This window comes from Rhea americana, unplaced genomic scaffold (assembly GCF_003343005.1).
Source record: "Rhea americana isolate MKP2758 unplaced genomic scaffold, rheAme1 scaffold_570, whole genome shotgun sequence".
NCBI classification, from domain to species: Eukaryota; Metazoa; Chordata; class Aves; order Rheiformes; family Rheidae; genus Rhea; species Rhea americana.
In genome coordinates, this window is record NW_028186724.1 from 54932 (window position 1) to 71209 (window position 16278).

Genomic DNA, 16278 nt, shown 5'->3' on the forward strand with positions numbered 1-16278 from the left:
TGTAGAGCATTGCTACTGAGGTTCCTGGAGCTGTTTTCTGAATGCAGCCCATCCAATGACTGGATTTTTAAGGATCACTCTCCTGGCTTCTGCTGCGCAGAGGAGGGAGAGATGTTTCAGAGCTGGGTTCCCGCCACACCATCACAGAGACAAAGCATGCTGCTACCTTCTCCTGGAGACAGCTGTATGGATGTGAAGCCAGGGAGTAATTCAGTGTTCCTGCACCTCAGGGTGCTGTGTGCTGGGCAGTGACTCTGTTGCATGTGAAGGTCATCACTCAACCTGCTGTCCACAGCCGCTATGAGGAGAAGCTCTGGTGGGAGAAGAAACTCACCATCAGGACAGGCTCATTCTCCTGAGAGGGTGCTGTCTGAGTCATGGTCAGTCACAGTTGCTCACAGCTCCATTTCACTCCAAGGACATTCCTGAAGGAACTTTTCAAGAGGGAGGTCAGGATAAGGGCTACTTGAAATGGAAGGAGCTTTCCTTTTAGGATGTGTGCTTTCAGTTCCCTCATTTTGGCACGGAGAAAAAAGGAAAGAGTTTTCTGCTTTGATAAAGACCTAAGACTCCTAACCTTCCCTCTTAGAGATCAAAAGGTCTGAGAAAATCCTCAGCAAGCCCCTTCATCTTCACCCATCCTAGAGATAGCATCAGCATCACCTTTATGACGAACTACTTAAGAGTTTTGAGCCCAGCAAGGCCTCCGGCCAGTGCCTTGTCCAGGTTTCCGTAGGGTAGACCTGAGCACACACAGCAGGGGATGGGATCTAGCGACAGCTGCCAGCAGGGACAGCTTCAGGCAGGGCAGATGCTGAGAGCATGGAGATGATGGTGGGAAGCTGTATATGGGCAACTGAAATGAGCCTTCTGTTTTCTTGTCTAGAAGGAGACTGTGGAGAGCTCCCTCAGGTGCCTGGAGAAAGGGAGGGAAATCTGGAGACCTGCGCTTTTAAACAGGATTCCTCTGCTTTCAGCAGAGGCTGGTTGCTTTTTAGAGTAGCATCATCCTCCATCTCAAAGAGGTGCAAGCACAGGACAGCTCAGAATGAGGCTAACAGATGAGATGTCTCACTCTGCACCAAGTGACACTGGATGCACTGTTGCTAGAGCACTCCTCAGGGGTGACAGGAGCATCTCAAAGAAAATAAATAATATTAGAAAACTCCTGAAACTCCCAGTTCTGTAACGTTTAGTCTTTAGAACTGGGAGCAAAGTTTCTGAAAAGCCCTTCCACAAGGTGAGCGAATTTCATCTGACAGGACCTGTGAGCGTCAGAGCCAGTCACCCCCATTCCCATGTAGCCCAAGCTATACAGCAGGATGGACTCTACCAGAGCCCGAGGGCCGAGGTCCCAGGCCCATAGGACACACTCAGCCAACACAAATGAGAGCTCAAGAAATAGAACAGAACAAAGAGCTTCCAATAAAGAGAGAAGCAATGTGGGATTATTAACAAGAAACATTTTATTGATTTATTTATTTTCCTTTAAAAGTCTCTCCTAACTTGTCCCTGTCTTTTTCTCATTTGGCAGTTCAATATGCCTAGGGCAATCAAATGTCCAATCACAGCTTCTTCAATGAGTTCCTCCTCCTGGCATTTATGGAAACATGGGAGCTGCAGCTCTTGCACTTCTTGCTCCTACTCGGCATCTACCTGGCTGCCCTCCTGGGCAACGGACTCATTATCACAGCAGTAGCAAGTGACCACCACTTCCACAATCCCATGTACTTCTTCCTGCTCAGCCTCTCCATTCTCGGCCTTGGCTCCATCTCCACCATTGTCCCCAAATCTATAGCCAACTGCCTGTGGGACACCAGGACCATTTACTACTCAGGATGTGTTGCTCAGGTCTTTTTCTTCCTTTTCTTATGTTCTGCAGAGTATTATCTTCTCACAGTCATGGCCTATGACCGCTACATTGCCATCTGCAAACCCCTGCACTACAGCACACTCATGGGCAGCAGAGCCTGTGTCAAAATGGCAGCAGCTGCCTGGGCCAGTGGTTTTCTCTATGCTCTCTTGCATACTGCCAACACATTTTCAATACCCCTTTGCCAAGGCAACACAGTGGACCAGTTCTTCTGTGAGATTCCCCACATCCTCAAGCTCTCCTGCTCACACTCCTACCTCAGGGAAGTTGGGCTCATTGCGGTTAGTGGCTGTTTATTTGTTGGGTGTTTCATTTTCATTGTGCTGTCCTACGTGCGGATCTTCACAGCTGTGCTGAGGATCCCCTCTGGGCAGGGCCGGCACAAAGCCTTTTCCATGTGCCTCCCGCACCTGGCTGTGGTCTCCCTGTTTGTCAGCACTGCAGTTTTTGCCCACCTGAAGCCCCCCTYCCTCTCCTCCCCAGGTCTGGATCTKGTGGTGKCTGTTCTGTACTCAGTGGTGCCTCCAGCAGTGAACCCCCTCATCTACAGCATGAGGAACAAGGAGCTCAAGGACGCACTGATGAAACTGATCGCATGGGTACAAGGCCAGCACCAATAACTATCCCATGTGCATTCACTCACTAGAATAACTAGAATCAAAGCTGTGTGCTGTGCATTTCTTTCTTTCTTTTCTCTTTTGCATCCATGTTAAAAAAAAGTCACAAAAAATATCCATTTCATGTCACATCTCCTCAGGAATCTTGCATTTGAATCTGACTCAGAGACTCTGTTGAAGAACAAAGCCAGGCTTCCTCCTTCATTGTCAGGGATGGGGAACCTCAGAACCCACTAGTCTCCCTTGGATGCCCCCAGGTCAATAAGGAGAGTTCCCCTTTGCAGTGTCTCTTTTGGTACTGACACTAAGGGCACTCAGGGGCACAGAGTCAGGTTCAGACAAGTACAGACAGGGTGAGACCATGGCTCTTGTGTCCATTAGGAGAGCTCAGCTCCCTCGGCCATAGTCGTGGTGTGATCTTACACCTCACTTCTGCAAGGGTGGCAGCCAGCTGTTACTGTGGGCTGCTCCTTTCGCTCTCTAGCACTGCAGCACTACAGGTGAAGGGGGAGTAGAGCGGAGGGGAGTCTGGAAGCAGCTTGTGGGGACAGAACATGAGCTTCACAGTATCATCGCCCCACTGCCATAGCAGGCATTTCTTTGCTGCAGCCTTTGAGTGGGGGCTGCAGATTTACTGGAGCCACATCCCTTCACAGCAGCAGGATTTTCTCTTTTTAGAGTTGTTTTCCTCATTTCCATGCTGGCCTTCTGTGCTCCAGAATAATAATAATTTCCATAATAAAAGTATGTGTGGAAAAAAAAAATACATAATAAAACCCTGTGATGTGCCTGAAGTCTGGCTTTTCTTCAGAAGATGAAGTCAAAAATACCCCCAGGGGGTTGCAGAACTAAAGATTTAGTGTTCTGCCTGTGAACTCCATGGGATCTGGAGGACGAGCTCAGAGTCCCTGGGTTGTCTGTTGGGGACTGAGGGCTGCACTCAGAGCTCACTTCTTAGTGACCAGTGCCAGTGGTGTTGGGGAATAGTCTCTGAATTGCCTGCCTGGGGCTGTCTCACTGGTGACAGTGCTGATGAGAGATGGTTGTCCTTCTGGAAGGGAATATGAGCCCCAGGAGAGGTCAGAGGATCTCCAGGGACAGCATGTGCATGGTGATGGGCAGGGAGTGGAGCCTCACAAAGTGAGGGACCATCCATGGTGGAGTAACCTGAAGACAGAGCACTAAATCCAGGTACACCTGGGGAAACATGGGCTCTGTAATCCCCAGAGAAGCAGTAGGGACCCAGAAAGCCCCTGGAATGGTCGCTGAAGAGCAATTCCTGAACCCTCAGTGCCCACCCAAACACATCTCCTGCCATTGCAAACACCCTGGGGCCATTCTGAGCACTGTGCAAGAGCACAAGCAGTGGCCAGTAATATCAGTGCTGGTAATCGCTGTCTAGTCCAACTAGACTCTGATCCACTGAACATAGCCCTCTGAGCTCTGCCTTTCATCCACTTCTCAATTCATCTCACAGTCTACTCATCTAACCCACACTTCCTAGCTTGCCCAGGAGGATGTTATGACAGACAGTGTCTAAAGCCTTGCTGAAGTCAAGGTACACAATGTCCACCGCTCTTCCGTCATCTACCCAGCCAGTCATACCATCATAGAAGGCTGTCAGATTGTTTAAGCAGGATTTCCCCTTGGTGAATCCATGATGACTACTATAGGCTAACAKCCCATGACGGGCAGGCAGATAGGCGCGGCTCATATCCACCCTGCTCAGGACTAGACCTCTGGGGCAGACCTGCCACCAAGCCACACAGATCCTCACTTAGGTCTCCTTCAGGCCCAGCGTGCTGCCTCTATGGCCCAGAGACACCATGGACATTATCTGGAAGCTTCCTTTGGCAGCTCAACCTTCTCAACATAGTGTATGATGTATTATTACCAGGCAGAGGGTTTTTCATATTATGATACCAAGAAGGACTCATTCTGCAAGCTCCAAAGTACAGTCGGATGATGGGTTGGTGAGCTGAACTGTGCAAGGCCTGCTGGGACAGCTCTGGATGACTCTGGAAGGACCTGATCCTCACTTTATCCATACCTCACTGCGAAGAGGGCATCTTTGTCYAAATTAGCCTCAGATCCACACTTGAGATTTCATCTCGCAAGAGAGTTCCCTTGCAAAGAAGAGTCTGTGAGTGAGCTAATACCAGGCTGTGTGGGGGCTGATCAGGCAGGAGCTTCAAAACCTGCAGGCCTCAACCAGCTCTGTGACACACTGCAAAACGTGCTCAGCCGAGTTGAACATCTGGACTGCCAGGTCAGAAATGCCTCCCTTAGAGAAGAGAAGAGCATATGGAAAGGTGAGGGACATGATTCTGAGAGGGCTTGCAAGGTATCTGCGCAAAATAGCTCCAGCTTTGTAAGCTGATTCTTAGCTGTGGCGTGTGAAGTACTCCCTGCTGAGTTGCAGACAAGTGCTTGAGCATCACTACTCCTTGTAGTGACTATGMGTCTAGGAGAAGTGGTTTTAAAGGCCAATTATTTTCTGAAGAAATACTTTGTCTTTGGAAGTTCTCCTTATTTTGCCCATTTTAAAAGATAGTGAGTAAGGCACTGCTGTTTGAAAAATCGCCTCTGGGTGTTCCACTGTGGCAAAACCATTTCTTTGGTAACTATGTGAGTGAAAACAGTTGATATAAAAAGATGATATAAACTGCTTTCTGAGTCACTTCCTCGCTTGGCAGTCTTCCCCAGCTCCCTAGCCTGGTGGCACTCTCCATGCACCACACTGCTCTCTCCAGACACCTCCCTGTGTGATGAGAACCAAGACATGGAGCCAGCATCCATCCCCAACAGAGGACACCCCACCATTGTGACATGTTGCACCCCTCACACTTGCCTCAAAGAAGGTTACCAGCCAACTCCCACCTCTGCAGCAAGGTCACCCCAGACACAGCACCACACATAGCAGCAGTTAGGGTACCCCAAGGGCTCTGAAACACACAAAGGCCTGCTCTCCAAACCTGCCATTCTCTTCCAACACCTTCCAAAAGGGACATTTGTGACAGATAGCGTGGAATACTATTGTCCACTTCTGCTTGATTTATTAGATGCATCTCTGTATTACTGTAAAGCACTGTTTGCAGCTGACAAACCCTCTTCACAACACACTCACTAAGCCCAGAAGTGACCTCACCATCAACATCCAAGCCAAGTACCTCCTCCTGGCCTACCAGCTGCTCGGATAGATGAGACCTTACAAGTTCATATCCCTAGCAGGTGCCTGCTGATGGCCTATGGATTTAGAGGCACAAGTTGCCTCAAAATAGCTTTCCTTGCTATGAACATGCTGCTACCTACCAGGTACTCTGAACTCTGAGACAGCAGTTCCCTCACTTTAACTTCCCCAGCCATAAGCCAAATGCTGACCAATCAGCTGCTCAGGCCGAAGTGATCTCTACAGCATGTAGCCCAACGATGTGCGTGGTCCTATCCCATCAACTGCTTGGCTAGAAGTGACCACAAAAGCACCTTCCCAGCCTCAGGTCTCCTGCTATCCAAACAGGTGATCACTCAGATGTGACCTCAGGATCAACATCCATGCCTTCTTCCTGGTGTTGGCCTTACGGTTCTCTTGCAGACACGACCTCATCCTCAACAGCMGAGCCATGTGCCTCCTGCTGGCCTGTCAGCTACTAACAAAGAACTGATTTGACACTAGTGATATTCTGGCACAGCTCTCACGGGCAGCCATGACCCCACTGCCCAGACGCTGGTCATGTGGCTATTGCAATCTTCAGCTCCCCCTTCCTCCCTCAGGGCTCTGCCAGCTCCTGAGCGGCCTCCCTAATTCACCTCGTGGCCTCACAATGATCACTGTTCAGCCAAACACCCATTACAGACCACTTACTGTCCCAAGAGAAGACCAGCTTCTGCCTAGGTAATACCTACAACTAGCTCATGAAAACACGGAATTGGAGAAAGAGCTACAAGTAATTCTGGGCAACATCTSCAGTATGAAGCTGAAGACAACAGGACCTCATGTCCCAGACAGAGGGAGAGACCTTCCTGCAACTCACAAGTCTGGCTCCTTCCCAAGTGCTGAAAAGACCCAGTAAACCCTACACACAGCAAGGACAAGCACTCTCCCATTTGGTGCACTGACAATTGGAGACATGGGGAGGGACTCAGGCCAGGGMATCTCAGCTGGGGAAACCAGAAGAAATGAGATTCAACAGCTCTTCACTCCGACCTGTGAGCAGGGCTAATACCAACAGCCAGTGGAGGACTGGTCGCCCATCAGCTTCCAAGGCCCTGGAAAAGCCAAGCATCTCCCAGGGACAGAGCTGATCTGGAAACAACCTCCAGGCTGCTGCAAGGGTCACAGGTCTCAGGGCCAAGCAAGTGGTGCTGGGCAACAGCAATGCCAGGGCACAGTGTGACACTAGAAACACAGAATCGGTAAAGTTGGAAGGGACCTTTGCAGATCATCTAGTCCAACCTCTCTGCTCAAGCAGGGTAACCTAGACCATGTCAGACAGGATTGCATCAAGGCAGGTTTTGAATATCTCCAGAGAAAGAGACTCCACAACCTCTCTGGGCAACCTGTTCTAGTGCTCTGTCACTCTCCCAGTAAAGAAATGCCTCCTCATATTCAGGTGGAATTTCCTGTGGATCATTTCATGKGGACAACCACTCTCAGAGCTCCTTGGAAAGGCACTTTTCAGGACAACAGTAAGCATGGGGAAGGGCCCTCGCAAGGACACCAGCAGCCTGGTCAGATGCTGCCAGGGAGCTCCCAAATACAGCGCTAAGCAGCACCTGGGGACTGCAGTGGCAGCAGCAGCTCCAGGAAAGGGCTGAAAATAGGTCTGTGATCCCCAGCAAGGCAAATCTTCCTGCCCCAAACCCCAGCAGCTGCCCCAGATGAGCAGGCTGGGGGTAGGCTGGTGGTGTGGCTCTCAGGGTAGCTGTCCTCTCTCACAGGTCACTGTCTCCCAAGGTCATGGCCCACTAGCCCTGCTGAAGTTCTGGGAGAAAAGCAGCCCTGGGGTAGCACTGCTGCCCCCAGCTTGGTGTGAGGGCACCCAACAGCATTTGAATGCTCCCACAGCCCTGCTAACATCACTCATACCCACTCTCTCCCACTCCAGGGCTGTTCTCTGTGGGGCTGCGCTGGGCCCCGGCATGTCACTCCACAGGGCTGAKGAGGGTCATGAGACAGACAGGTGCAGAGCAGCTTGGGGCTGCCAGTGCTGGGTTGCAGAGGTGTGGGTCTGGCAGGGGGCTGGAGGAGATGGCCCTGCTAGACCTCCCCAAGCACAATACACCATGGCTCAGAGAAAAATGCTTGCAGTCAACAAAGACCTGTGGCATGGAGATGGCAAATCCACCTGTTTCCAAGGTGCTCTCCCAAACGGACTGTCTTTTGGGTGCAGAGGTTTGACCCCCTTTTGCTGGAGGACAGGGGCTATGGCCACCTGAGCACAACATCTCTGAGACCAAAGCATGCTCTGAAAAGTTGGAAGCATAAAAGGATCCAAGGGGAAGGAGTACTGGTTCTCCTAAAGAAGTAGACACATAGAGCCCCTCGGGATCTGCAGGACACAACAGCTTCCAGGACACAGAACATATTTCCTGTCAGAGCCCGCTCCCAAATGGGGACTCACACCCAGGGAACACTGGCCATGGAGAGCCCCCTAACATAAGAGGATGGAGCTGGCCCCACAAAAGCCTTGGGGCTCAGGGCAGCCCCACCCCTGGGACTCAGGAGGTTCAGCTACCACATTGTCCCCCAAGCCAGATGGGACCCTCAGGCAGGGCTCTTGTGGCAGCCCCCACACTGTTCAGCCACCCTCACAGCCCAGGATCCACAACAATTGTTGTAGTTCACAGTCTTTATACAACACCTCAGGAAGGAGCTCCAGAAGCCCTCACCCTTGGTGGAGAGCCTCAGGAGCCTTGGGAACAAGGAAATGGAATCCAAGCTGATGGTGTCAGTCCAGGAGGCYTCCATCATCTGCCTTGCTTCCTTGCTCTCATCTTTCTCTCCACCCAGGGAGGAAGGATGCTCTCCCTGTCTTTTCACCACAAAACCCTCTCCAACATGTCCCTGCTCCTCTGCCTGTTGATGAGGAACATCAATGTGACCTTGCTTCCTCCTGTCCCTGCTCTTTCCCATGGACCAGCTGTGAAGGGCAGCAGTGAGGAATGTGACAGCAATGCCCAGCAGCACCCAGGCCTCACAGGGAAGTGAGAACATTGCTGTGGCATGGGAGAGACCACTCTGTGATGTGCCATGTCTCACTTTGACCTCAGCTCATGCCATCTGGGGCTTAGTAGGTCATAGTCATGGAGATGGTACAGCCAGGGAGAGAGCACAGAGATTTCCCATCATGTTCTGGAAATAAATTTTCCAAAATTCCAAAAATTTCTGATATATCCTTAAGGAACATCTCCAGATGGTGCCAAAAGCTGAGAAATATTTAAAATAAAGCACTAGAGAGGTCACTTCTGTGCTCCTGAMCTGACTGGTCTGCACTGGGTAGACCTGTRCAGGAATCTGGGCTTTGGGGGCTGTATTGAGGGTTGGCATTTTTCAAAGACCAGGATCAAAGTCATGTGACATGCCAGGTTTTTCATCTGCAGTGCTCAAGGTGAAGATGATATGCCAGGAAAGAGCAAACATGCCCTTAATACACATAATCCAGAGGGCTTTATCTGGGTCCCTGGTCCATGCCAGTCTCCAAAGCCATGGGGGAGACCAGGTAGCAAATCTGTGGAGGTCTTCCCCTTTCCCATGAATTCTGCCCAGCTTTCCTTCTGATTGAGTAGATACACAATAGACAGGGCAGAAAGCTAAGGGTGCAGGTCTGGGGATCTCAGCATCATCTAGGCGGTGCCAAGGGCTGAATAAGGCACCCAAGGAAGTAAAGGAGTCCTTCCTTTTGTGGCGACCTGGAAAAGCCCACCTCTATGAGCCAGCAATGTGCCCTTGTGGGCAGGAAGGTCAACGGTATCCTGGGGTGCATTAGGAAGACTGTTGCCAGCAGGTCGAGGGATGTGATCTTCCCCGTCTCCTACACTAAGCCCTGGTGAGGCCTCGTCTGGAGTACTGTGTCCAGTTCTGGGCTCTTCAGTACAAGAGAGACATGGAAACTTGTGGAAAGTGTCCAACATAGGGCTACAAAGATGATTAAAGGACTGGAGCGTCTCTCTTATGAAGGAAAGCTGTGACAGTTGGGCCTGTTTAACTTGGAGAAGAGAAGACTGAGAGGGGATCTTATCAGTGTCTGTAAATACCATAAGGAAGGGTTTTAAGGGGATGGGGCTGGAATCTTCTCAGTGATGACAAGTGACAGGACAAGAGGCAATGGGCAAAAACTGAACCACAGGAAGTTCCACCTGAATATAAGGAAGAACTTCTTTATGGCGAGAGTGACAGAGCACTAGAACAGGTTGCCCAGAGAGGCTGTGGAGTCTCCTTCTCTGCAGATATTCAAAAGTCACCTGGAGACAATCCTGTCCAACATGCTCCAACCCAGGCACTGTGCTATAGGAACTGTATCCACAGAGGTGAATCAAAGGCTGAAAAGGGTCTTTCTATGCAAAGACACTTTTTGTCTGCCTCTCTTTGAAAAGAAAAGAGGAAGGCAGTGATCAGAAAGTGTCATGGTTCCCTCTTTCCCTATAAGGGTGTTTAAGTGCTCTGTCAGTCACAGACAGACAATGCCCTGTCTAATTGAATGTGTTGCATCTTACTTCTCTCATCTCCATCTCCTTGCAGCGCTGCGAGGGCCTGGGCTGCCGGAGCAGGGGGGCCGCGCGCCCCAGAGCCAAGGACAAACCTCGCGGCATCGGCGCCCGCATCCCCCGCCGCGGGGGAAAAGGGCGCGTCCTTGCCCCTCTCCCGGCCCCGGCTTCCCACCCTCCGGCAGCACGGGAGAAAGAGGTTAAAGGAGACTGTGCTTGAGCAAGAGGGTGGAACTAGAGGATCTCCAAAGATCCCTTCCAATGTCAACCATTCTGTGATTCTGTGATCTCTCAGAGCATTCAAGGGGCATGGAGCCTCCCTTCTGCAAGAGTCACCCCAGGATATTGCAAGGACGAGGAAGAACAGGAAGGCTGGTTGTAGGGACATTCTCAAACTCCAGCAGCTGCAGAGATGGGAGCTGCTGCCCTCACAAACACCTAAATGAACCAAAAATGCAGGTCCTGAGGCGGAACACTGTCTTACAGGCTCTACACTGGAGCCAGGACAGCAACACTGCAGTGTGTGGGCATGTCCTCAGAAGCCCAGGATCAAAAATGTGGGAGATTCAGGGAGCCAGGGCTGTACAGTCGCCCAGGAGAGGTAGGTGCAGTGGGAGATCCAGGCAGTGCAGTTCCCCAGGAGAGGCAGGGCACAAGGGGGATACAAGGTGTCAGGGGCTGTACCCAGGGGAGAAGCACTGCCCCAAGGTGACATGGAAAACCCCAGGACCAGAGATGAGAACTGCTTTCCCCAGGCTCAGTTAAGAGGAAAACTGGGCAAAATTCATGGGAAAGGGGAACACTTCCCCAGATTTGCCACCTGGTCTCCCCCATGGCTTTGGAGACTGGCAAGGACCAGTATCTCCGGTGAAGTCCCATGGATGATGTGTATTGTGTATTAAGGGCACGTTTGCTCTTTTGTGACATCTCATCTCCATCTCAAGCACTGCAGATGAAAAAACTTGCTGAACACTTTTAAAAACAAAGAATCTGTTTTGGTGCTTCAGGGAGGAAGACTACATCCTGTCTTATACTGTTCTACATCCTACTTCTACAAAGAGAGTGACCCACAGTTGTTACCAGTTTTGAAGCTCACAAAAGCAACCCACAGAAGAAACCAGTTTTGAAGCTCACTAAAGCATGTCAGTGCCTGGTCACACTTTGTGCTGTCATATGGATGTCACATGACTTTGATCCTGTCTTTGAAAGATGCCAACCTCCAATCCAACCCCAAAACCCCAGCTTCCTGCAGAGGTCTGCCCAGTGCAAAGACCTGTTGATGCAGGGGCACAGACACGACCTCTCTAGTGCCTCATTTTAAATGTTTCACATCTTTTGGCACCATGTGGAGATGTTCCTGAAGGGTTTATTAGAAATGTTTGGAATTTAATTAGGGTGAGGGGAGGGGATGTGACTACTTTCGAGAATGTGATGGGAAATCTCTGTGCTCTCTCCCCTGCTGTGCCATCTCTGTGGGAATGACCTACTGAGCCCCAGATGACACAAGATGAGGTCACACTGGGACATGACACGTCACAGGAAGGTCTCCCTGGTGCTACGGTGATGTCCTCACTTCCTGAGAGGCCCAGGCACTGCTGGGCACTGCTCCCATGATCCCCACTGCTGCCCTTCAGAGCTGCTTCATTGCAAGCAGCAGGGACAGGAGTCAGCGGGAACATGTTGGGACCTCTCCCTAACAGGCAGAGGAGCAGGGACATGTTGGAGACAAGACAGGAAGAGCATCCTTCCTCCCTGCATAGAGAGGTGAGCTGAGGGCAAGGGCGAAAGCAAGATGGAGGCCTCCTGTGTCGGGGCCTTGGCTATCTTGCAGGATTATAAAGAGCTGAAGTAAGCAACAAGCTGCTCAAAGGTCACCAAGAAGGAATTCTTTCGAAGACAAAAGGCTAAAGAAGAAAAGATAAGCAGGCACCTGTAATTACTCACAGGATACGCATCCAGAAAGGGAGTCAACACAACAGATAAGCAAGYGCCTGTGATCACTCACAAGGGGAGTCAACACAACAGCCAATTAGAAACTGAGTAGATGTGCTTGGACAATATTAGACAACCAATAGAAATGCTTTGCCAGGCGCATAGATACATGAGCTTGTTAGAAAAGATATATAAATTAGATAGACAAAGGAATAAAGTTGGATTGAACTTGCATCACATTGATGTGTGTTTGTTCCTTCCCGTACTTGCCAAGAATGGGCTGCGGCACTCCTGGACTGCCAGTATCAACTAAGATTCCAGTTCTGTTTCCCAAGTCTCCTCCTCCTCTCTTGCCTGGGTTGAACAAACCCAGCACTCCCAGCCTCTCCTTATCTGCCCCATGCTCCAGCCCCTGACCATCTTGGTGTCCTTGTGCTGGACTTCCTCATGTGTGTCAGTGTCTTTCTGGAACTGGGAAGCTCAGACAGGACCAAGCACCCAAAAAGGGTCTCAGCTGTGCCAAAAACAGGAGTTGAGTCTCTCCAAGGGCCCAGCTGTCTGTACTCTGATGATGGTAGTTCATTACAGAGGGGAGACATTTGCCCTGTGCTGCTGTGACTATGTAAGGCCAGCAGAACTGATAATTACCCTCCAATTCTTTCTTTCTAGGTTGCTCTGCTCATGTAGGCTCCCAGTATGGTTCTAATGACCACATGGATGCAGGGAGGATGCCAAAAGTCATCCCTGTAGCTGTAAGCATCTTTGCCAGGATTGTGACCCTCTGAAAGCAGCTGTGAGTGAGGTGAGGCTACATATGGATGTGAAGGTTTACCTCAATGCACCTGGCTTCCATGGGTGACTTGGTGTGAGTTCACCTCCCGATACCTCTGCTCTCCTTTCAATTCGTCATGCCAAAAATACTGTAACTAACAGACTGCTCAGCGAATGCTATTGTGCCCGTTCCTTTCCTAGAGGGCCTGTAAGATGGCTGATAAGATGAGTTAAAGACTCTTGTCATAAATGGCAGCATCTCTTGAATTCCTCTAAGTGCCTAAAGTGTCTTCTGCTTGAACTGAAGAAATCTCCCAGTGCTTGGGCTCCTCAGTTTTCAAGGGGTGATGATGTGTCCAGTGCCAGGCAACCTGTGGCACCAAGGCATCAGCCAGTGGACCAAAAACCCAGGTGCAGAGCCAGATCTCCTGCTCCAGAACSTGTGCCCCCAGGGCAGCTGGCATTTCAGCAGAGCTCCAGTTTGGGACTGTCTCATTGCTGGGGCCTCGTTTCAAAGCCTCTGGCACCCTTTCTCCCTTCACACAGCTTCCTTGTCCAGCTAATGAAAGAGGTTGCTTTGGGCTAAGGAGACCTGCAGGACTCCCAGGCATTTCTGAGTTGTGTCCATAACTTCTGCGTTACAAAACAAATCCCCTAACCGTTGTCCCCAGGTGGAGGTTCATGGCATGGTGGGGTCCAGGGATGAGGTAGCAGCCTGCTGTGTCTACAAGGAGCAGCATCCTTCCCTCCAAAAGCAGCAGCATTGCCCAAGGAGCCAGCCGTGGCCATGGTCTTGTGCTCAGGTTTTTTCACGTGCCCTGTGAGCCCAGAGTGCCTTGACCGCCTTCTGGTGTCACCACAAGAGCTTCCATGCATGTCTGGGCTAAAGAGCCAAGGGAAGGCATTGAGCAGAGCAGTGCCTGGGGAGTGTGCAAGTGGCGAGTGTCCTGCATCCTGAAGGGAAAGACTCTGGGGATTTGTCCTGCCTATGGCTTTGGTGTAGTGATCCAAAGAGCTGTGCGGACAGCCAGACTCGTAGCTGTTTCTAACGGATGACCGGTTGTCTTTAAGTTACTGTTGATTTTTCCTGCCTTGAGGACAAACCCTGGGAAACTGCTAGTCCCCTCCTGCTGCATAGACCTGTCCCAACGGCTCTTGTGTCTGGGGAGAGTTTGTTGATGGCAGCTTGTGGGAGCTGCTCTGTTCCTCCTCTTCTGCTCTCTGTGAAGGGAGGGAGAGGAAGCAGCAGCCATACAGTTGCAGGTGGGGGGAAGTCTCACTTGTCTCCCATGGTAGCAACSACTGAGCTGCTCACCTTCCCCACCAGGGAGAAGTGGTGAGAGACATGCCACCAAAGACACACAGYTGTAAACAGTGGGTTCCCAAGAGAGCTTGGAGCACAGATGTCCCCTTGTTATCTCTGAAGTACAAATAAATAGTTTAAGAGATGAAGTCACAGCATATCTCAGGCCAAGCCTAAGGAAAAGGGCAGCAGCTCCATACCAAGGAGGATGAGGTCCTGCAGTGAGGCCTGGTCACTCTCTGCCTCCTCTGTTCTGGTGCCCAGTAGATCCTCCTCCTTGTCTGACTGCAGCCCCTCCATGCCCCCCACCTTGCCACCAAGCACAGCATGAGAGTGCTGGCCCTGCAGCCCCTTGGGCAGCTCCTGCTGCCCTGGGGACGCAGCAGGTGCACAGAGAAACCTGGTTCTGGTTCTCATTTCTTATCTCTGAGTGTTGCCTTGATCTTTTCCTATGACATCCCTGCTCCCCAGAGAGCTTTTTCCCAGGTCAGCATGTCCTGGACCACTACTCTGTGCTCCCAACAAGACATGAGCTGGTGGTGCTGCTCTGCAATGTGAGTGAACTGTAGGGCCTTGGGGCCACATAGTGACTCCTGCCTCAGTTCTGGTCATGCTGGTCAGGTCAGGAAGCAGATTTGGCCAGACAGGGATCATCACCACTGACTACTGGCACGTGTCTGTGCTCATGGATGGTGCTCAGAGTGACCCCAGGGCATCTGCAATGTCAGGAGTTGTCTTTGAGTGGGCACTAGCTCCAGCCTGTGGTGTTTCACTGAGGGTGCAGGAATCGCTCTCCAGTGACTGTTCCYGGGGCCTCCTTGGTCCTCATTGCCTCTCCGGGGATTGCAGAGCCCTCATTTCCCCATGCATATCTGGATTTAGTGCTTTACCTTCTGGTCACTCCACCATGGACCATCCCTCATTTGTGAGGCTCCACTCACTGTCCACCCCCMCACACACACTTTCCCTGGAAATCCTTTTAGCTCTCCTGGGCCTCAGTTTCCCCTCAGAAGGATGGCCATCTCTCATCAGAACTGCCACCTGTGGGACAGCCCTGGGCAGGCAATTCGGAGACCACCCCCCATCTCCAATGGTCACTGAGAGGTGAACCCTGAACCCGACCTGCAGTCTGTAGCATATCAGCCAGGGAATCTGAGCACATCCCCCGGARGCTAGAGATTKGGCAAGTGGAAGAGCAAGCCCTTTTGCTGTGCAATCCCTTGGGCTTATTTTTGAGTCTAGCTGCTGAAGAAAGACAGACTTCAAGCATGTCACCAAGGAGATCYGCTTTTATTATGGAAATGTTATTGTGGAGGCCAGGTCTGACACAAGGGTGTCTAGTGTCTGGTCCTGCCTGAGCTCACAGAAATGCACAAGGAAGCACCATGTTACAAGGAGCACTTAGGCCATATACATACATGAGAGCABAGCAGGGCAGTCTAGAAATGAGGAGAGAAGCCCTGAAAAGAGAAGGTGCTGCTGCTGATGGTGGATGCAGTTCCAGGAAATGTGCAGGCCTCAAGTGAAGATCACACCAAGGAAATGCCTGCTGCAGCAGTGTAGAGATGGTCCTGAGGAGAAGAAGATCTGCACCCACAGGCTTCATCTAAACTCTCCTCCTCTCCACTCCTGCTGCTGGCTCTTCTCTCACAGGAGGTGAGTGTGAGATCACACCCTGACGGAGGCCAGGGGAACGGAGCTCTCCTAATGGACATGGCACCTCTGGTCTCACCCTATCAGTACTCGTCTGATCCAGAATCTGTCCCCCTGAGCTCCCTTGGTGTCAGTGCCAAAAGAGACACTGCAAAGGGAAAAGCTCCTCATTATCCTGAGGGCATCCGAGGGAGCTCACACTAGCAATCTTTGAGGTTCTCCCATCTCTGATGATAAAAGGGGATGCCAAGCTCCCTGCTTCAACAAAGTCTGTGAGTCAGATTCGAATGAGAAGCGGCATAAAACAATTTTTTTTTCTTTCTTTTCTCAATAAGGTATCAGAGAAAAGTAAGGGAAAAAAATGATTCACACAGATCCTTTATGCCAGATGCCATGTCACTGATGAGTGGGTGCACATGGGATGG

General features: G+C 51.0%; 1 protein-coding gene across 1 annotated transcript; it reads left to right on the forward strand.

The window, feature by feature from the left end:
• Positions 1-213: 213 nt before the first annotated feature.
• On the forward strand, positions 214-2493 carry LOC146587698 (olfactory receptor 14A16-like). Its single transcript, XM_085319151.1, has 2 exons — positions 214-232; positions 1493-2493. The coding sequence occupies exon 2, from the start codon at positions 1558-1560 to the stop codon at positions 2491-2493; it is 936 nt and encodes a 311-aa protein (XP_085175277.1). The 5' UTR covers positions 214-232; positions 1493-1557.
• The last annotated feature ends 13785 nt before the right edge of the window (positions 2494-16278 follow it).